General features: G+C 46.9%; 1 protein-coding gene across 23 annotated transcripts; it reads left to right on the forward strand.

The window, feature by feature from the left end:
• Nucleotides 1-1,052: 1,052 nt before the first annotated feature.
• Nucleotides 1,053-22,271, forward strand: LOC119295769 (magnesium/proton exchanger 1-like). 23 transcript variants are annotated; one of them, XM_037574219.1, is made up of 15 exons: nucleotides 1,491-1,894; nucleotides 1,961-3,675; nucleotides 3,756-3,931; nucleotides 4,017-4,135; nucleotides 4,256-4,401; nucleotides 6,977-7,070; nucleotides 7,304-7,330; nucleotides 7,483-7,565; nucleotides 7,638-7,686; nucleotides 8,009-8,091; nucleotides 8,412-8,496; nucleotides 8,649-8,746; nucleotides 8,842-8,926; nucleotides 9,680-9,784; nucleotides 22,214-22,271. In XM_037574219.1, exons 2-8 carry the CDS (start codon nucleotides 3,315-3,317, stop codon nucleotides 7,526-7,528), a joined length of 969 nt encoding a protein of 322 aa, XP_037430116.1. In that variant the 5' UTR covers nucleotides 1,491-1,894; nucleotides 1,961-3,314; the 3' UTR covers nucleotides 7,529-7,565; nucleotides 7,638-7,686; nucleotides 8,009-8,091; nucleotides 8,412-8,496; nucleotides 8,649-8,746; nucleotides 8,842-8,926; nucleotides 9,680-9,784; nucleotides 22,214-22,271. The 23 variants fall into 23 exon arrangements, with proteins under 23 accessions (XP_037430118.1, XP_037430123.1, XP_037430121.1 ...); XM_037574226.1 differs by lacking the exons at nucleotides 9,680-9,784; nucleotides 22,214-22,271 and adding an exon at nucleotides 7,859-7,915 and having other exon boundaries at nucleotides 1,490-1,894; nucleotides 8,842-9,071; XM_037574224.1 differs by lacking the exons at nucleotides 9,680-9,784; nucleotides 22,214-22,271 and having other exon boundaries at nucleotides 1,490-1,894; nucleotides 1,961-2,033; nucleotides 3,269-3,675; nucleotides 8,842-9,071.
• The last annotated feature ends 204 nt before the right edge of the window (nucleotides 22,272-22,475 follow it).

Here is a 22,475-nt window from a genome sequence, read left to right on the forward strand (position 1 = left end):
GGATCTAGCCAGACTCGCGCTGGCACGCCTCCGCCCGAAGTGGTATCTCCCGTGGCCGCAGCATCGCAGCCCCCCCGCCCTGCTCGCCGGCGCGCCACCACCTGGTTCCTCCGCCGCCGAACAGAGAGCGCGCCATCGCGTTGCAGGGCCTCGCCACAACCCCGCACCACCGCTCGACCACCCATCTCACGCCAGTCGTGGCGCACGAGCGGAGGGGAAGAAGAGGCCCCGTCGCCGTCACCGCCAGCCGGGCATCGCCCGACGGCGTCCCTGGGCGGCGGCGAGGGGGAAGGGCAGAGGAGGGAGGGTTGGAGGCGCGGTGTTTAGGGTTCCCTCGGTCGCTTGCTAGAGCGACACGGGAAGGGAGAACAAAAAGAAACTAACTTAGCCCATATATGAGTTGGGTATAAGGTTTCCCGGGCGTATTTGGACCATACACCATGTAGGTGCGGCCTATCCCGAACTCTATTTTCTCTTTCTTTTTTTAGGTCTTCATCCCACCAATCACAACATGTGTCCAAATAATTTTGTCTCTTCTTTCGACCAATCACACCCATCTATCCAAACAATTTTTAATTGAAAAGACATGATTTTGTGGGCAACCGCACGTCATGGTTGTATATAGTCCTGGCCATCTCAAGCCCGACCCTGTCGGCCCACCCAGACCCGGCCCTAAAATCCTGGGCCTAGGTCCGATGGGCTTGCCCATGGGCCGGGCCTGGGCCTGAGTTTTGAGCCCACTAGTAAGGCTTGGACGGGCTTGGGCTTGACATATTGGCATTTTAAGGAAGAGGCCCGGCCCACGGCCCTAAGCCCTAAGGGCTTTTTAGGGCTTTTTACCAGATGGACCGGGCTTGGGCTTAAAAAATAGGCCCAGTGATAGGGCTTGGGAGGGCCTGGGCCTCAGTTTTCTGTCGTGGGCTTTTTTAGGCCCGGCCCAAGCCCGGCCCGGCCCGGCCCATGGCGAGATATACTTGTATATGCTCTTCTTGCAAGGCACCCAAGGAGGACCTGCGTAGCTTGGCCTTTTTTTGCTTTGCTCACCAAAAAAATTTGGGGGAACAAATCCCCAGATTCGGAAACAGAGGAAGACGAATCAATCAGAGAGGAAGTGGCATGCACACGCGTCACCGCCTCGGGGAGCCCACATCGCCGCTGCTTCTCCAGCTACATATTCTTCCTCACCCCCGGTAACCCACGCACGCCCGTCCTTCTCCCCCTCTCCTCGGAGCACCTTCGCTTTCACATTATCGGGGAACATTCTTCCCTCTCTCTCTCTCTTCCAAGAAGTCGGGGAGGATCTCATCTGCCCCCCTTGACCTGTGAATTAGTTAGTTTCGTCCTGCCCAGGAGGGCCGGCCTTGGGCCATGGCGGCGAGTGCGACGGCCTAGGGCCCAGCACGAGCAGGGGCCCATACCCTATGCGTGCATACAATACACAGTATATTCATAGAAAGAAAAATTATACGCAGGACAAACAGCCCAGCCCATGAAGAAGCGAGCAGCAACGCACGAACGAAGCCAACAATCCCGTTCGCTCCCAGTCCCAGAAACACGCCGCCAGCCGCCAACTCATCGTCTCCCTCTCGTTCTCATCCTCTTCCCCAAATCCAATTGATTGCCCCGAGTTCCTATGAGGCCAGAACCCCAACTCCCCAAGCTAATCAATGAATTGTTCATTAGTATCACACTTCAGTGTATTTCTTTGCATCCTACAAATACCCCAAGGGCCCCGGCGAACGGATCCAGAGAGGCGAGCCGGCCAGCGACGACACACCCTGTGCCCTGGCAGGAACACGGAGAGTAGCAGCCGGCAGACGGTCATCGATAGTTGGGGCTGTGGTCCGCCTGTCCGGCAGTGGAGAGCGGAGACGTGGAGTCCAGGCAACTCCTCGTAATTTTTTGCATCTCAATTTTTTCCCTTGTCTATTTTCTGCTTATGATGAATTGATGCGAGCAGTGTGGAGCAGCGTTGGATTTCTTCTATTTGCTCCAAGAGACCAAGAACAGGATTCGTGAAGACAAGAATTCAGGTGTTCTCTCTCCTTTTAACTGTTCCTTTTTCAAAACTTAAATCACTAAAGAACTATTTGAGATCAACCATGTCACTAGATAGATTGAATGGCTTGGCCATGGTGCTTTATTGAGAAAGATACGTCGGATAACATTGATCTTGACACTATTATTAGTGATTTTCCATCCAGAAATACTCGAAGGTGTCGTTTTTCTTGAGTATGCCATTCACTTCTTTTTTGTGTATTTGTCAGGTGGCTCCTGATATTTGCTGATGCGCGTTTGTGGTTGGACTGGTAGAGTTGGAATTGTAGCTTCTATCGAATTGGATCAAGAATTTGAGAACAATGTCACATATATATTTAGTTAAGAATTAAGACAGGACTTCTAGGTTGTTGGAGCGTGTATCCTAATAATCCTATAATCATCTGATATATCCGTGGACCGTGGTGTATTAAGACCATATGTGCTAGTGAATTTTACTTTTATATGAATTTTCGTTGTACATGATAGATAGGTTTGGAAGGTTTTTTTTGTCTATTAGATAGTAGTGTTAAGGGCCCATTTTCTCAGTTCGCACAAGGGCCTCTCGAATGTCAGGGCCGGCCCTGCTGCCCAGATCCTGGTGGAGCGGCAAGCCTGCAGCAATCCGTGGGCAAACATGAGTGGGTTGAAAAAGAAGTTTTTTTTTTCTCTTTAGCAAGTGAGTGGCTCAAGGCTATTGATTTTTTCTACTGTATTGGGATTTAGTCCTGTTAATTAATTCGCATAGTTTGCACTAGTGATTTTTTTTGAGCTGAAGCACTAGTGATATTCTGGTTGGGACTTGGGAGCAAACACCTTTATTGCACAAGTATATTCTGACTGCGCCATTGGTCCTGAACTCCTGATACTGCCAAAGGAAGCTCCTTTCTGTTCTTGTTGCTATCTTTTCCCTAAACAACCTGTAAATACTATCTGGAAGAACAACTGAGTTTCCATATGGTTAGGAAGTGCTAATTTTGCTTCAGAAGGTCCAAGAACTGTTTGGTAGCTTTCCAGATCACTCGAGTGTGCATAGGCTTTTCATCAAAAGACTCTTAAGGTCAAGTTTGTTGTCGACCCACTTAGCTAGGTCCTTAAGTTCATTATGTATGTGGGCGTCGGTTATAAATACAATACCATGTTCGTCATTGCTTATCTTCTGCTTCCTGAGCTGAGCATTATATTGCTTCATGTTAGTAGTAGTACCTGATGAAATATGCATTGGTTGTAGCAGGAACCAGAACTAAATCATATAGTTGTTTTATGGCACGCTTCTGATGGCCAACACTACAATGGGAAGTACCACTCGATCATGCGATGTGTACCTGCTGTTCAATGGCGAAACACTGCTTCCAAATGGTGTCCGTGCTTTCCTTTGTACTGTTGCCCTAGCGTACTGTTTTATTGGTTTATCCGCGATCACTGCCCGGTTCTTCAAGTCGATGGAGAGCATCACAAACCACTCTCGGGAGGTAGTTACAATTGATACAGAAACAAATATGCCTATCGTGAAGCATGAGAAGGTTTGGAACTACACTATAGCGGACATTGCTCTGCTTGCTTTTGGTACCAGCTTTCCCCAGATCTCCCTCGCAACAATCGATGCAATCCGTAATCTCGGTCAACTGACAGCAGGAGGTATAGTTAACTGATTGACGTAAATATTTTGACACAAATCTTATTTAATTGTATCTAATTTGGTAGTACTTCTGTTGCAGGTTTAGGTCCAGGTACACTTGTGGGTTCTGCTGCGTTCGATCTGTTCCCGATCCATGCTGTCTGTGTGGTTATGCCAAGGGCAGGCTCTATGAAAAAGATTTCCGATTTAGGTGTTTGGTTAGTTGAGCTGTTTTGGTCATTCTGGGCATACATCTGGCTGTATATTATTTTAGAGGTAAAGTCATATTCTCTTGTACTGCTATCTAACTGTAATTACTGAGTACAGTTTTTAATAATGAACACTTTGCACTTATGTGTAGGTGTGGACACCTAATGTGATCACCCTCTGGGAGGCCCTGGTAACAGTTTTGCAGTATGGATTACTTTTGGTTCATGCGTATGCGCAGGATAAGCGGTGGCCATATGTGTCAATCCCTTTGTATGGTTCTAGTCCTCAAGATATTTCTCTTACCTAAATTGCATGTCACCAATTGGTCATTGAGAAATTAATTATGCGTTTATTTTTTCTGATGTTTGCAATTTGATGTGTTGCAATCAGGGTCAGAGGTGAGAGACCTGAAGATTGGGTTCCAGCAGAAGATACTTCACTTCACCATGACAAAAATTGTGATGAAAATAGTAACATACTACCCAGCGAGAATGATGATGTGGATATATTCTCCATTCATTCTTACAGCAATGCAGGTAAACAGTTTCTGAACATTGGGTACTGTTTCCTCTAATGAACCTATATTCTTTGTATGTAACCAGAAGAGCCAGAGTTTATACACATTCACTTGTGTAGTCCAATAAATGATCAAGTGCCTATCAGTAGTTAACTTATCCAGTCTCCATCAGATTTCGCATTTCTGTTTGAAACTACATGGGAGTTAATTTGTGAATTACAACTCTAGCACTCATGTGACATTTTGCAATTACACTAATTTGTCTGTACTACAAAATACATTTGTTCTTCACGGGGGATGTTTGATGGTACTTGTAGTTTATGCAGATTGACTATCCATTAATATACCGAAAAAGGCTACCGCCCCGCTTTATATATAAAGCAAAGGTCAACATCACCTGGTACAAACGCACGCCACCACCACACACACCCAAGGTAGGATACATAGGCGCTGAGCGCAGCAACACCACCCCTAGCACTACAACCACGAAGAGATGAAGCCGCATACGACGAACCGTGGACTCCAAGGTGGCGCCTTCAGGAAGGATACGGCACCGAAGCGCCGCCACCGCTCGATCCGAGGATCAGAGTTTCCCCTGGAGCCGCATGATGGGCAATGAGAGCCGCGACGACGCCTTCAAGAAGGGAACGAGCTTCGCGTCGCCGGTCCGTCCGAAGATAGAACAGGTTTTCACCCCGGCCAACACTCACCGCCACCGAACGCCACACCCTGGCTACCACGCCGCCCACACGGCCATGGCCACCGGGCAGCACCAAGCCACGGGCTCTGCCTAAGAGCACCGCGCTGCCGCTGCCCCGGCTTCCAAGACCTTGACACCACCTCACCTGAGACCCACCGCTACCCCAACCAAAGAGACAAGCGGAAAGGTCCCTCCTTTCGCACCCCTGGGCGACGAGACCCAGTAGGCCGGCCAGCACTGGCATCCATTGACCCGTCCCGAAGCCCCGTGCGCAAGACGAGCTCGGTTCTGCAGCACCGTGAGGGGGATGAGGTCAGTCCTGTTGCACCGTGCGCGAGACTAGCTCGGTCTGGTCGCAATGTGTGCGAGACGAGCAATGGACCGCAGCTGGGAGAGGGCCAGTCCTTCGATGGAAGTAGCGCCCGCGCGACGAGGAGATGGGGCGAAGGTCGAAACGGTCCGATCGCAGACGAGCCGACGCCGGAGAAGCCGTCCGCCTCCGCAGGCAGATCCGCCGAGCCACCGTGAAGCCGCCACGACACCGAGAGGCCACCATGCGCCGGACCTCCCCACGCCGCCGCCCACGGCCGGAGCAACGACCACACCCGGCCGCTACCATACTCGCATCGCCCGGCGAGCTCCACGTGCCGGAGCCGCCGGGCACGCACCACCAGATCGGCCCCGCGCCATCACCGGGCCGGGCTGATCAGAACCAGCCCCCCAGCAGCCGGCCGCACCACCCAGACCCGCGCGCACCACCAATGCCATCCGGGAGGGCGGATCCATGCCGCCCTCGCCTGCACCTCGACGAAAGAAGCCCGACGGATCTGGCCGAAGCCCAGCTGCCACCACTGCCACCGCCACGGGCACCACCAGCCACTGCACCGCCTGATTCCCAGCTACGCCTGCCACGCAGTAGCGCGTCGCCCGTCGCCAGCGCCGTGTCCCAGCTGGAAGGAGCAGCCCCGTGCCGGTCCCCTCCTGCGAGGAATCAAAAATGCCCCGCCGTCACCGCCGCCGGGCGGGCTTTGCCCGGCCGAGCCCTGTGGCGGCGGCGGGGGAGGGGGGAGAAGAGCTGGGGGACCCTGGTGGCGGCGGGCTTTCCTCCCGGCTGCCGCACGGGGGCGACACGGGAAGGAGGGGAGGGAGATACTTGCCTCTCTGGCTTCTTTTCTTGAATCCATCCATTAATATTTCTCGGCATTACGTACTCTAACACTACCCCCACCTGGACATGCAGCTTGTCCTCGACCTGCAGCCTAACCAACTTATAACCATGACTCGACGCAACACAAACCTAACACCTAAAAACAAGCCTTTTACATCTCGGCTTGTTTTATTATTCTCAACCTAAAATGGACTGAGGCGCTTTATTCTCAACCTATATAGTCAGGCAAACGTCTACCCTAGCCGCTGCCGTTTTCTCGTATGGTTTCTCACCGCCGTTCCAGACCATTGCACTGCCAATCAAGTCTTCTCCATCCCTCCTTTCGGCGTGCACCGGGAGAAGGTACAGCAGGCCTCCGGAACCCCGCCTCTCGTGATCCTGTACGGGAGAGGGGCGATCAGGTTTTTGGGGAGCGCACTCGCGCGACTGCTGGCAGCGACGACTTCGCGAACGACGACTTCTTCCCCGACCTCGGCAACCTCATCCTCGACGACATGGGCGACAACGTCAACGCCGGCGGTGCTGCTCCCGCTGCACCGTATGTGATTCTATCTTTCCTGTTCGAGATCGTGGTAGAATTCATGTTTCTAGTATGTGCCCTAGATGTGATCTGTTCATCTACTATGCTAGTTCGCATGATTAGTTCAATCTCTGCTACTGTAGTCATGATTTATCTTCTGTTAATTCGGATTAATTCTCGTAGTAATTTGCTCATATTTTCAACAGATTTCCCATGTCTCAGCAGCATGGGGGAGCCGGTGTCCTCGGCCGGAGTTGCATCTACTTGCGGGCGACCTCACTGTGACGATCACATCTACAGGTATGCTAGCTCTTCCTCCTCTTCTTTGGTCAATTTTGATTTGATCCATAGAGTGCCAGGAGTTTTAGGATTAGTCATTGCTTGTATCTGCTGTGCGTGACATGACCTTCTAATTACTGAATTACTGCTCATTGTTCTATCATAGAGGAGACATGCTGAATAATGGTAGTATGTGTGTGATGTATCTACTCTATTTTTCCCCTTCTTCACTTTAAGAATTATTTATGTGCTAGCTGCAGATTCGGAGGTACAAACGACTGGTAAAGAAGCTCCTTCAACTATTTGATTTAAGGTATGCTTTGACTACTTTCTTTTTTCTTTCTCTCTTCATGTTCTCACGGTTTTGTCTCTTTTTAAAACCCCAAACAGAGAAGACATGGGTTGGTGCTAAAAATATATGTGTTGGCTATAGGGCCATAGAAATAATGATCGATGATCAAATCCATCTCTGCATTTAAAGGATGACTCCTTCGGCGGTGTGCTGTCAAATTTGATGTAGATATCCATCCGAGTCTTTCCTTCCTCATTAACTTGAAATACTGCCTAACTCAGTTTTTCTGTGTGCAGGAAGTTGAGCATGCCTGCCTTATGATCAATCCTGACAGTGTGCAGCATGGTATGCACTTCTGCTGTTCTGTCTAGTTAGTGCTATAGTTCATTGGTTGCTAAAATTGATTGCTCATCTCCTGCTTAGTGAAACGGTACACACTGAATTTAGATTTCAGTGCGAATAAATCATTGTGCCATGTTCAAAATTAGAATTACAGAGAAGGAAATTTTGTGATTAGGCTGCTGGGTGTTTCTTTTCAAGTAAATGGCAATGCTAAGTTGCTGGTTTAACTTAGGTATGTAGGATAATTTTTCCTCTCTTTTGCTCAAATCTGGAGACTAGCCAATGAGATGTGCAGAGTATTTTTGATTCTGTCCTTTTTCTGCAGTATTGTAGGGATGGACATATGGATTGAGAGGTACCCTATTGAAAGCTACACAGATCTTAGCAGCCAAGAACTTCTATTAGAATGTATATTCCAACTCCTCTTATAATCTTGAATGCTTCTTGGTCGTAAAAACTGCAACTTATATTTCTTTCTGGATTCAATACTTCGGTCTGCAACTTATGTTTCTTTCTGGAAACAATACTTCAGTCATATACTTGTCACAATGCAACATTAATAACATAAATAGGATTTTTTGTCAAATTGTGAAACTGTAATTAATATCTTCATTCTCTGATCAACTCCATGTATTTGTGAGCTTAATAAAGTAGTTGTGGTACTGAATCATTTGCTTTCGGTTTCTCCTGGTTTTTTGAACAAAAGCTATTGTATTGTTTGCTTGCAGAGCTTCGATGGAGAAAAGTTATTATGGATGGTCTTTTGTACTATGTGCTTCAATCAGAGCTTCGATTTTCTTAGCCGGCAACAAGGTACATTCTACGTCATCGTTTCTTAGTTATTACATTTCTCCCATTTGTTACTTATTTATAGGAAAACCTATCAAATCTCAAGGCACCTTAAGTGCATGATGGTTTTTAGTCTGTTATAGGAATGAATACTAATTGCTGGCACTCACTAATAGGTGTAAGATAGCTTTGTGGATGGTTTGGTGCCTTTGGAGCTTCCTCCATTGATGCATGCATTCTATTCTGCACATACCCTTCATCTCCTACCTCCTCGGTTCGTCCTCTTGGTCTGGCTGCACAAGCACTTTGCATAAGGTTTGTACTCTTTCGGTTACCTAATTTGGTTTGTTTGAATGTTTTGAGGCTCAGTGTTCGTGCTCTCTGCTGTGATTGGGCGGTTGAAATCAATTTATCTGGATAGCGAGGAGCAATTCAGTAATCATTTACACACCATGTATACTTCATTTTATTTCATGTATAACCTGTATAAGACAGAAAGTGGGTAGCTCCTCCGTTTCAATGCTAGCCTGAAAAATACTGAGTTTCCCTTTAGATAATTTCATGTATAACATGTATAAGAAAGTACCATTACTTGAAAATTTATAGCGTGCAGACCACCACAAAGAATAATCTGCCTTTAGATAATTTGAGTGGATGCTCATTTGATAGTTAATCAATTATGCTCATAACGAGGGCGTCCGGAGCAAGCTGCCTGCCTCCAAGAGCGCCTTTTCCTAGGGGTATCATAATGACCTGTGTATTTCCTATGATTAATTGATGTAGTAGATTTGAAGTTAAGGGATTGGTGTTGCAATTTGGGATGCGGTGACAGTGACTTTGCATTTTAGAGTAGCGGCATACATCTATATATAAGAATACCTATGTTCCGAATTTATCTTTAGCCTATGCCTCGGTTCAGGTGCGTAATTCTTGACTATAGTGGGCGTTGTGTTGTTGCTCCTGTGATAGGTTGTTTATTTGGACTTGTGCTACAAAGATGTAGTTTCTGCAAAAAGAAAATGCTACATTTTTTACTAGCAAAGATGTCGATCTTGCACATTCAGCTTTCTGCGCACGGTCTCACTGTCATCTTGTAGAGTCTATTTGTAGCGTTGAATACAAAATTTTAACCCTCCTATTTTAGAGTATGAATCAGAATCTAAATCAGCAACTGTAAAAATGATTAGTAATTGTGCTCACTTTTCAGACCCTCCTCCTGTTCTTGCTACCGAACCCCTGCCACCATCATGTCCAGATTGTCCGTCTTCATGGTTGTAGCGCCAAGGTCACCACATCTTACATCCTGATGCATGTAAGACAATATGATTAAGGTCCCTGTATTTTGTTAATTTCCGGGCTTGCTAGCGTATATATTCATTTCTATTTTGTGCTCACCGGGACCTTGCGTAGAAGAGGTGTTAGGTTGAAGCATGAGGCTGCACTACTAGGTAAAAACCTATACACAAAATCTTACCAGCAGCGCGCTTTTAAAAAAAGGCGCTGCTGCTACTTAGCAGTAGCGCTCTCCAACATGACGCATTGCTGAAACAAATTTAGCAGTAGCGCTGCCCAATAAGCCGCGCTACTGCTATAATTGCCACGACCCTGCTGCCAAGCTAGTTATAGCAGCAGCGCATTAATATAAAGAGCGTTATTGATACAGATCATACCAGTAGCGCCTTCTCTCAATACCAGCTACTGCTAAGTTTACTACAAAAATTTAGTCCCACTTCGCTCCGCGAACAGGGTTTTTACCACCTTAAATATGTTACTTCTCAAACTATCACATCCACTTGGTCTTCATTGAACTCTATGTGTAGAATTTGTGGCCGCAATATGAGTCATCTCCGGTTTCTAAACCGGTGAGGACTCATATTGACAATTCAGATTGTACACAAAAAGATCATCGATGATTAATGTATTTTTGATGTATGTTTTTACATGTTTACACATAGCAGTAGCGCGTTTTGGCTGAAACGCGCTACTATTAGGTCGTTCGGCAGTAGCGCGTTTCTCTATAGCTCGCTACTGCTAAGCCATTCTATCTTCACCAAACGACCGCCCCTCACTCTCCTCTCTCCACTCACACTCACACTACTCACTCGATCTCCCACTCAATCGCCCCGTGCCCGCCCTCGCCCCTGCCGGCCAGCGTCGCCTACCCCTCCTCCCTCTGCGCCGCCGTCACCTCTTCCTTCTTACTGGACTCGGTAATCCTTTGCTGGCCGCCCTCCTCCCTGCCCCCTCCTCCTAGATCCGTCCTCCATCCACTCCTCCGTTCGCCGGTGTAGGACCTTGAAGTATGTCTAGAGGGGGGGGGGGTGATTAGACTACTTGACCAATTAAAAACTTAACCTTTTCCCAATTTTAGGCGTTGTCGGATTTTAGCTATCTTTGGACAAGTGAAGCAATCTTCACACAATTCAAGCAAACATGCAAAGAGTACATGAGCAGCGGAAATTAAAGCATGCAACTTGCAAGAATGTAAAGGGAAGGGTTTGGAGGATTCAAACGCAATTGGAGACACGAATGTTTTTGTCGTGGTTCCGATAGGTGGTGCTATCATACATCCACGTTGATGGAGACTTCAACCCATGGAGGGTAACGGTTGCGCGAGTCCACGGAGGGCTCCACCCACGAAGGGTCCATGAAGAAGCAACCTTGTCTATCCCACCACGGCCGTCGCCCACGAAGGACTTGCCTCACTAGCGGTAGATCTTCATGAAGTAGGTGATCTCCTTGCCCTTACAAACTCCTTGGTTCAACTCCACAATCTTGTCGGAGGCTCCCAAGTAACACCTAGCCAATCTAGGAGACACCATTCTCCAAGAAGTAACAAATGGTGCATTGATGATGAACTCCTTGCTCTTGTGCTTTAAATGATAGTCTCCCTGTCGGTGTCAAAACCGGCGGATCTCGGGTAGGGGGTTCCGAACTGTGCGTCTAGTCGGATAATAACAGGAGACAAGGGACACGATGTTTTTACTCAGGTTTGGGCCCTCTCGATGGAGGTAAAACCCTACTCCTGCTTGATTAATATTGATGATATGGGTAGTACAAGAGTAGATCTACCACGAGATCAGAGAGGCTAAACCCTAGAAGCTAGCCTATAGTATGGTTGTTGTTCGTCGTACGAACTAAAACCCTTCGGTTTATATAGGCACCGAAGAGGGTTAGGGTTACACAGAGTCGGTTACAATGGTAGGAGATATACATATCCGTATCGCCAAGCTTGCCTTCCACGCCAAGGAAAGTCCCATCCGGACACGGGACGAAGTCTTCAATCTTGTATCTTCATAGTTCAGGAGTCCGACTAAAGGTCATAGTACGGCTATCCGGACACCCCCTAATCCGGGACTCCCTCAGTAGCCCCTAAACCAGGCTTCAATGACGACGAGTCCGGCGCGCATATTGTCTTCGGCATTGCAAGGCGGGTTCCTCCTCCGAATACTTCATAGAAGATTTTGAACACAAGGATAGTGTCCGGCTCTGCAAAATAAGTTCCACATACCACCGTAGAGAGAATAATATTTACACAACTTCAATCTGCTGTCGTATTCCGTGGCGTGACACCACACCACGGCCAAGCCTTTATTCGAATCGTTTTTACTGTTCCACCTCAGCGCGTTTAGCGAGGCGGTTTCCTTTGCACGTCTTGTCAAAGCAGAGATCGTGTCCCCTTATTTCGAGATTCTCATCAATACGGGCGTGGGTAACCCAGCCGCGCCATTGATTACGGCGCCTGGGAGATAAGCGAGTTTTACCAGGCTGGTGGGGACGCATAGCTTCGTCCGCCCATATAAGGGGATAAGGATCCACCTTTTTACCTACGCCTTCTTCCTCCTTTGCTCATCCATTTCCGCGCACTCGAGATCCAGCGCCCAAGTCCGCACATCCCACCTCAACCTTCTCCACCCATGTCTGGAGCGGGAGGCAAGTGGATGACCTCCTCCGTCACAGAGGGGCACATCAAAAAGCTGCGGAAGGCCGGATACTTGTCCAACGACATCGCGCATCGGCTTCCCGTCAAGGGGCAGCTCATCCCCACCCCCAGGCCCCATGAGAGGGTGGTGTTCCTCACCCACTTCCTCCGGGACTAGGTTTTCCACTTCACCCATTTGTCCGGGGGCTCATGTTCTACTACGGCCTGGATTTCCACGATCTGGCCCCGAATTTCATCCTCAAAATCTCGGCGTTCATCGTCGTGTGCGAGGCCTTCCTCTGCATCCAGCCCCACTTCGGCTTATGGTTGAAGACCTTCAATGTCAAGCCGAAGGTAGTGGGCGGCCGCCAAGCGGAGTGCAGAGATGCCATGGTGGGCAAGATGCCCAACGTCCTATGGCTCGAGGGCTTCTTCGTGGAGACCATAAAGGGGTGGCAATCGGGGTGGTTCTACATCATCGAGCCGCGTGACCCTAAATGGGCAGCGGCCCCCGAATTCCGATCTGGCTTCCCTGCACGGCTCACCTCTTGGAAAGAGACGGGCCTGACATGGGGTAATTCGGAAGAGCTGACCGGACTCCAAACTTGCGTCCAAAACCTGGTGAACAAGAAGTTCAAGCTTGTCAATGTAGTGCAGGTCATGCTCATCCGCCGGATCCTCCCGTGCCAACAACGGGCCTTTAACTTATGGGAGTTTGATCTGGCACTTCACCAAACCTTGAGCAGGCTCTTCGACACTACGTACGAAGATGCCTGGAAGGTGCTGTTCAAGGGCGCCGAGGCTCCCGCATCCGCTACCGAAGATCGCGGATTCAGCTCGCAGCGTCAAGCCAACGAGGTAAGCTATTTTACCCTTTACAGGACACTTGGTTTTCATAGTTTGACTCTATGCGGGATCTGAAATCCCTTACCTTTGACAGGCTTGGCAGGAGACGTCTGGGCAGGTTAACTATCCGGCTCCCTTGCCAGAAGACCCAGCGGACGCCCGATTGACGGGTCTGCTGGTTCCGGCACCTCACGTAGTACCGGAGAAGAAGGCTAAGAAGAAGGCAACGGGAACTCGAAGGAGTTCCCGGCGCCAGGTGTTGTCGGACTCATCGTCCGATGACTCCGAGGCGGACTCCTCCCACGAAGACGAGGAGGAAAAAGAGGCCTCTCCCCCAGCGGGGGGAGAGAAGAAAAGGAAGGCCGCCCCAACTGGGGAGGCCGGAGGGTCCAAGAAGGGAAGGACCCTCCCTCCGGACTACTCCACCAACGCCGACGACGGCGAGGAGGAGTGGCCACCAAGGGCTAAGCCCCTGGCAAAACCGTAAGTGTCCGGATACCAGAATAACTCATGGCGTTTCATTTGTCGCACAGAATCTCCTAATGCTGAATATAACCCTGCAGCCCGCCCAAGGACAGGCTCGACGCTTCAACGAGCGGCTTCCTGGATTCGTCGGACGTGAATAGCACCTCACTTCCGGCTGCCTCCTCTCCTCGCGCTGCGGATGACGCCGAGGTGGGGTCCAAAAGGGGCCCAGCCAGGAGGACGTGGTGCAGGAGGCGCCGCAAGGGAACCTCCCGGACTCCAGGCACAAGGGGGATAAAACCCCAAAGGGCTCTAAGTCCGACCCTGGGCCGGACTCCGCACCGGAACCTTCAGTGGTTCCGGAGTCCGATAGGCGGCCCCTTCATAAGAAGGGCAAGACTGCAACACCGGTGACCTCCGTCCAACCGGAGGCACCGGATAATTTGCTGGAGGCGCTTAACGGCGCCTCCATCGACGAGGATCACCGCACTGTTATGAGTGTGGTGATCCAGAAAGTTCAGTCCGCCAAAAGCGGGCTGACTGAAGCCTGTGCTAGCCTTCTAATAGGCTTTGAGGTATGTATTTAAGACATCCACACTATCCTGCCCATTCCTCAATAGTTGATGGTACCTTGTACCTTCAGACATCCACACTATCCTGCCATCTGGGTAGAAATATGCTGTGGAGTAGAATTGCATAATGAGCTCATCATTCCACTTTGTGAGCTTCTGCCCAACAAAGTATGCAACTCCACAAGCAATGAAGCTGTCTTGCACTCCAGGATAGTGTTCCTCATTCTCTTTCATGTAGGTCTAGTCGACCCACCTCATGTCACAAACTATAGGTTTCTTGTCCAACAACACTATCTCATAGAAATCCTGCTGTTCCTTAGTGTGGAACCTGTAGTCAATAGCAATCCTTCTCCTGATAGCATAGGGATCAGACAACCTCCACTGTCTGAGTCCTGCATCCTTTCTTAGCTTCATGTTCTCAGCCACAGGATGAGCATCATTGTGGTATGGAATCTTTGGCTTTAACTTTCTCAACACATGCTCTTCATCTTCTTCTTCCTCAGCAACAGTTTCAGGCATTGGGACCTTGTTCTTCTCAGTAGCTGGTATACTCCTGGTATTCCTCTTTGGTGCACTCTTAGGCTTAGAGGCAGCTTTGGGTGCTTCTTTGGGCTTTGATGTTGCAGCCCCTGACTTTATAGCATCACCCATCAGTTTTTGTGCCTTGGGTGTTGGTGCAGTAACCTCTTCTTCCTCCTCCTCAGAGTCTCTCCTCATAGAAGGGTTGCCAAGAACCTTGGCAGTAGTGGTTCTGGCTCTCTTCTTCTTCTTATCTTGACCAGCAGCTTCATCTTCTGACTCAATAGTAAACTTCATGGTTTCTCAAGTGGGAACCTTCTTGGGTTTGGAAGTGGTAATTCTTCTTGCAGGTGCCTCTTTGGGATCAGGCTTTTCAGGTACTTCTGTTGACCCTCTGACCTTCAGCATAGGTGTCCTCTTGGCAGGGACCTTCCTATTGAGTCCAGGCTTTGTGTTCTTTGCTGAGCCATACTCCTTTTTGAGCACTATCTTCTTGGAAGTAGCCTCATCTTCAGCTGCCACATAGTCCTCATCCTCAGAGTCTGAGGTTCTCTTCCTTCTGGCTCTTGTGGCTGCTTTAGGCAAATTGCTAGGAGTGCTTCTGCTGCCATCATCTGAAGAACTTGAGGGACTAGTGCCCTCACTCATGTGAATCTGCTCTTCTTCCCTGTTCTGACTATCATTTTGGTCTGACATGCTGAAATCACTGACTGCTGACCCTATGAATAGTTATAGATGAGATAGAATGGATGAGCATCACAAAATGCAGAGATTTTTGCAAAAGAATGATTCAAAAACTTAGTTTTAGTTTTCCACACAAAGCATTTCGGATCAACCGATTTTCAAACTCGGTGATACCGAAGCAGTTTTGGAACCTAAACTAGTGAACTCGGTCAGACTGAGTCACAGTTCGGTGGCATCGAGACTGCTAGGGTTTCACAAAGTTCTCAAATCGGTCACACCGATTAGCAATTCTCGGTCAGACCGAGAGTTACTAGTGCAATGGCGTTAGCCGAATCGGTGGGACCGAGTTTTTCAACTCGGTGGGTCCGAGATGGTTTCGGCAAAAACCTAACCCTAAATTTTCAAATCACATCTATTCTAAGGATTGTTTTGACTGGATAGGAGTGTTTCAATCGTGGCAAGAATCATAATGAACACAATGTGCTGAGAATCAGACGAGGATAGCATTGTGATCGAGTTCATATCCTAGTTCGGCGATGAACTCGCTACGGCGGCAACGGCGGAGAAGAAATCCGTTGACGGCGGCGGAGACCAGCGACTGGAGGCGGCTGGCGACAAATTCGACGATCCGGAGACCTAGTAGGAAGAGCGAGCTATGCGCGGGCGAAGAGGTTTGGAGAAAGTTTTCCAAATTTTGCCCGTGTGTATATATAGCCCAACACTGTCGGTGTGACCGAGTGGAACGACTCGGTGGCACCGAGATGCATAACTATTGACAGTTACAACAACTCGGTGTGATCGAAAAGTTCAAATCAGTTACACCGAGATTAAAAACCTAGATCGACTTAGTGATCTCGGTAGGACCGAAATGAAGGAATCGGTCAGACCGAGAATCAAAAAGAAGTTTTGGAAGTTTAACTCTATGACGAATCGGGGACTTCGAGTGCTCCTCACACAGAGTGGTTCGAATCTGACTTGATCATATTTTGTGATGTAGCATGAATAGAGTTTGAGACGAGAAAAGTATAGATAGCTAGAGAAGGTTCTTAGGCATTCTTGTCCATCCACTTGGCCAAAGAAAAAGAAGCCAATCAATCAAAGCAACAAGTGGATGTCATCGAATGAGTAAAATATGCATCCAACATGCTCACACAATAAAATGGCAAATGAAATATGCGGCAAAGCATGCACAATCAATTCTAGCATCTATCAAACAATTGGCGATGACTAGGTCATCTATATATGAGTATATTGACTTAGGAGTCAAATGAGAACATTTGATCATAGGTCATACTCATCGTTTAAGCTCAAGTGGGGTTACCACTTTTACATAATGCATTGATGTGTTCACATCATTAAAGTTGCTTTGACTCAATTCTTAGAGTTAAGCTCCCCCTAGATGTGAGATCCCACGTTAGAGGGATGAACTAATCTTGGGTTTTGTCGATAATGACTTCATGTAGGTGTTGAAGATGTGGATGCTCAATGTTGATGTAGATCATTTGGAGCAATCCTTTGGAGTGAGTTGCACTTTCAATACCTACATGGGTTAGTCCCACAAGGAACAAACAAGAATATCCATAGACATAGAGTGATGCACACACAAGATGATGTCCATGAAATCATTAGGTTACCTTGTCCCTTGCCTTACCAACATGAGGGTTTGTGACTCCTTGAACTAGTGCAAGATATGGAAGTTGATTGCACTTGTCCTTGCCATAATGATATGAGTGAAGAATGTTGGCGGAGTCACCCTCAAGAACTCTCTAGTTCTTCTTCTTCGGGATCCACATCATCTTGATGGGAATCCTTGGAGTTGTAGTTGTATTTGATGAAGTAGAACTTGATGTAGTCTTGGGAACCCATTTGACCAAGGCCTTAGGTGCTTCTTCAAATGCATCAATCTCCTCTTGAAGCTTGTTCTTGCCTTTGTTCTTGTGGTCTTGTGGTGGAAGATCATCTTGTGCTTGTGTTGCCTTGAAGGAAGTAGGATCATACTTCTCTTGTTGAGGAACAAACTTCATCTTAGGGTACTGATCTTCTTCCCACTCAACTCCATTGGCATTAAACTTTCGTTCAAAACCAACACCTTGATTCTTCCGGTGCCTTCCTTGCTTGCATACAATTTCCTTGAATTGCTTACTCCCGGCAAGGCTCTTATATACACCTTTCTCTATGATTCCCTTCAATAAGCTATTTTTTTGCTCAAGTGTAACTTGGCTAAGAGAATCATTAGTGGAATCAAGAGAACTACTAGAAGCAACAATATTGGATTTAGCATTATTATTGTTATTACTAGAGGAAGAGTCTTTCTTGTTCTTGTTACTAGACTTGACTTGAGGCATGTAAGTAGATAAGAGTAAACGCTTGGCAATGTAAGAAGAACTTTTCTTACGAAGATCATCAATGATTGTCTTTAAGAACTCATGCTCTTGCTCAAGATTGAGCTTTTCAAAGCGTAACTTCTCATGAGCCCTTAAAAGTTTTCGATGATCTTCGAAGATAGTTTCATGAGCTAACTTAAGAGTGTTTACTTCTTTAGTTTGAAGCTCAATCTTCTCCTTATCATTGTCATTTTTTTATCTTGATTAGCATGATTAATTGATGTTTCATCATAGTATTCATCACTAGAGTTGTCAACAAGTAAATCATCATCACCTAGCAAGTCATCTTCATCACTATTGAAATCAACATACTTGGGGTGTGTCATCTTCCAATTCCTTCATTTGGTGAATCAAATATGTCGTAGGAGTTGGTTGACACAAGTGCTAGACCGGCAACACCTTCATCTTGAGTATATTCGGAGTCGGAGTGATAGCTTCTCTCGGAGTGATTGTCGGAGTCGGAGCCGGATACCCATTCACCAACATGAGCTTGATGTCTTTGTTTTGTGTAGCTCTTTGATGACTTGTTCCTTCCTTTCCGAATCCTTACTTCTTCGTGAGGGTCTTCGTTCATAACGATCATCTCTGCTCCTTCTCTCTCTTGGTGGTGATTCTTCTCTTCTACTTCTTCTTTTTGGAGAATCTTCTCTTCTTTTGTAGGGTGTCGTACACTCATTGGAATAGTGTCTGAGTCTCCCACAATTGTAGCAATTGCACTCTCGACTAGAAGATCTTTTGTCATTGTAGGACCTTGACTTAGAGCTTCTTTCTTTGCTTCTATTCTTGTAGAATTTGTTGAAGTTCTTCACCATTAAGCTCAATTCTTCATTGAAGGTTTGTTTCTCACTTGATGATGTGGGGGCTTCACATGAGGTTTTGTAAGCACCACTTGACTTGTTGTGAAGTTCCTCCTTATCCTTGAGTGACATCTCATGAGCAACAATTCTTCCAATGACTTCCGTTGGCTTGAGATCTTTGTAATTTGACATCATTTGGATCAATGTGCACACGGTATCATACTTTCCATACAATGCTCTTAGGATCTTCTTGACGATGAATCTGTCGGTCATCTCTTCACTCCCTAAGCCAGCAATCTAATTTGTGATAAGAGCAAGCCTAGAGTACATTTCAGCGACACCTTCACCATCCTTCATTTTGAACTTGTCAAGCTGACTTTGGAGCACATCCAACTTGGATTCCTTGACGGAGTCGGTACCTTCATGCATATCAATCACTGCCTGTTTGGTTTGGGGTAATCAGAGCTAGGGAATGGGAATTGAAGGGGTACGAGAATTTAAATCTATTGTTTGGTTGGAGGGACTAGGAATTCATAAGGGAATAGTCATGGGACTTGAGACACCAACTCCCAACGTTTTATTAACAGGGGAGGGGTGGGAGTTGAGAGGGAATTGTTTTAGTGAGTTGATCTTAACCGTTCATCATAACTTATGTTAACTTGTCTAGTCCCTCGTCAATTCCCACGAACCAAACATGGGAATACAATTTGTCCTTAATTCTCACACATAATTCCTATTATGCGCCAAACAGAGGATTGGAAATAAAACGACTCATCCCATGTCTAATCTCGATACAACTCCCTACTCTAAACTCCCATTCCCCTTCCCAAATATTGCCAAACACGCCGTCAAAGTATCCCAGATTTCCTTTGCATTCTCAAGACGGCTGATTTTGTTGAATTCCTCAGGGCACAAGCCATTGAAGAGGATATCACAAGCTTGAGCGTTGTATTACAACATCTTCAATTCATCCGCGCTATCTTCACGGTTTGGCTCTCTGCCATCAAAGAATTTACCTTGCAAGCCAATACACAAAATAGCCCAAACGGCGGGGTTATGTCCGAGAATATGCGTTTTCATCTTATGCTTCCAACTAGCAAAATTAGTACCATCAAAGTAAGGACCTCTACGGTGATAATTTCCCTCGCTAGACGCCATACTCTCCTAGGTTGTGAAACCAAGGCTATGACCACCAAAAGTTATGGAAATCAAAGCAAATGAAGACCAAAGCTTTGATACCACTTGTAGGACCTTGAAGTATGTCTAGAGGGGGGGTGATTAGACTACTTGACCAATTAAAAACTTAACCTTTTCCCAATTTTAGGCTTTGTCAGATTTTAGCTATCTTTGGACAAGTCAAGCAATCTTCACACAATTCAAGCAAGCATGCAAAGAGTATATGTGCAGCGGAAATTAAAGCATGCAAGTTGCAAGAATGTAAAGGGAAGGGTTTGGAGGATTCAAACGCAATTGGAGACACGGATGTTTTTGTCGTGGTTCTGATAGGTGGTGCTATCGTACATCCACGTTGATGGAGACTTCAACCCACGAAGGGTAACGGTTGCGCGAGTCCACGGAGGGCTCCACCGACGAAGGGTCCACGAAGAAGCAACCTTGTCTATCCCACCATGGCCGTCGCCCACGAAGGACTTGCCTCACTAGCGGTAGATCTTCACGAAGTAGGCGATCTCCTTGCCCTTACAAACTCCTTGGTTCAACTCCACAATCTTGTCGGAGGCTCCCAAGTAACACCTAGCCAATCTAGGAGACACCACTCTCCAAGAAGTAACAAATGGTGCATTGATCATGAACTCCTTGCTCTTGTGCTTCAAATGATAGTCTCCCCAACACTCAACTCTCTCTCATGGGATTTGGATCTGGTGGAAAGAAGATTTGAGTGGAAGCAACTTGGGGAAGGCTAGAGATCAAGATTCATATGGTAGGAATGGAATATCTTGGCCTCAACACATGAGTAGGTGGTTCTCTCTCAGAAATGATAAGTTGGAAGTGTAGGTTTGTTCTGGTGGCTCTCTCCACGAATGAAGAGGAGGTGGAGGGATATATATAGCCTCCACACAAAATCTAACCGTTACACACAACTTGCCAAACTCGGTGGGACCGAATTGGTAAACTCGGTCGGACCGATTCAGCAAATCTAGTGACCGTTAGGATTTTCGGTGGTACCGACATGCAACTCGATAGGACCGATATGGTTAGGGTTAGGGCATAACGTAATCTCGGTGAGACCGATTACACAAACTTGGTGAGACCGATTTTGGTAATAAGCTAACCAGAGAGTTGGTCAGGTAAACTCGGTGGGACCGATTCGCTCATTTCGGTGAGACCGAAATGTTACGAAAGGGAAACAGGGAGTTTACATTGCAATCTCGGTGGGACCGATCGCTCACTTCGGTTAGACCGAAACGTTACGAAGGGAAACACAGAGATTACAATCCCATCTCGGTGAGACCGAGATCCTTATCGGTGAGACCGATTTGCCTAGGGTTTGTGGCAGTGGCTATGACATTTGAACTCGGTGGCGCCGGATAGAAAGAATCGGTATGGCCGAGTTTGACTTTGGGTTTAGGTCATATGTGGATGTGAGAAAGTAGTTGAGGGATTTTGGAGCATATCACTAAGCACTTTAAGCAAGAGGCTCATTGAGCAACACCTCATCCCTCCTTGATAGTATTGGCTTTTTCTATAGACTCAATGTGATCTTGGATCACCAAAATGTAAAATGTAGAGTCTTGAACTTTTGAGCTTGAGCCAATCCTTTGTCCTTAATATTTTGAGGGATCCACTTTCATCATCCATGCCATGCCATCCATTGAGCTTTCCTGAAATAATAGTCTTGGAATAGCATTAGCTCAATGAGCTATATGTCGTTATGAATTACCAAAACCACCTAGGGATAGTTGCACTTTCAGCCGCAGGCCGGCCCCTCCTCGCTCCGCCTTCCTCCTTCCTCCTCCGTCCTCCTTCCTCCTCCAGACGCCCCTCCTTCTCCCTCCTCCCTCCTCCCTCCTCCATCCACAACCCCTCCTCCCTGCTACATTTAGAACATTTATTGATTTAGTAGACTAGTTGATTTAGTTGATTTAGAACATTTTGATTTAGTTGATTTAGTAGGCTAGTTGATATGCAACATTTAGGGAGAGAGATATGATAGTTGATAGTTTTTAGTTGATATGATTAACTGATTAGTAAAAAGTTAGACATAGTTGATAGTTTTTAGTTGATATAAGCCTCTGGTGATATATCACACCTTGATATAGGATAGTTTCTAGGGTTTTTGTGTTCCTCACAGTAGTTGCATTTTTATGCTATATTGAAGTTGGTGTACCACTATTTTTGTTATATGTTCTTGTTATATGGCAGTTTTTGTTATATGTAATGTCTGTTGCTAGCCTCATATCATCTTATATGTTAATTTTAGTTACTAAGCCTGAATATTCTGTTTTCTGATTAAGATCGGTGCATTGATAACTTTATGTTATTGTTTTCCTTTCATGTGAAGTAGATCATTCATCTTTGCTCATATTGCTTTAGGAAAATGGCGTGACCACCACCACCACCATGTCGACTATGCAAGTCAAGGTGCGCCAGCAACCTTGCAACTGGCAAGCTGTTCGGTACCTACTTCCAGCCGAGTTTTTGTCATGTGGTGGTAAGAAATTATATGAAATGTAACAACTATATTGTTTTTAGTGTTGACATTAATGCATTGTGTAATTTTGCTTTTTTACACAGATCGTCCCATGCAATGTGAGGTTGAAATTCAACAAGCCGACAGGAGACACTGTGACCTTTG

Source organism: Triticum dicoccoides, chromosome 4B (assembly GCF_002162155.2).
Source record: "Triticum dicoccoides isolate Atlit2015 ecotype Zavitan chromosome 4B, WEW_v2.0, whole genome shotgun sequence".
Classification (NCBI taxonomy): domain Eukaryota; kingdom Viridiplantae; phylum Streptophyta; class Magnoliopsida; order Poales; family Poaceae; genus Triticum; species Triticum dicoccoides.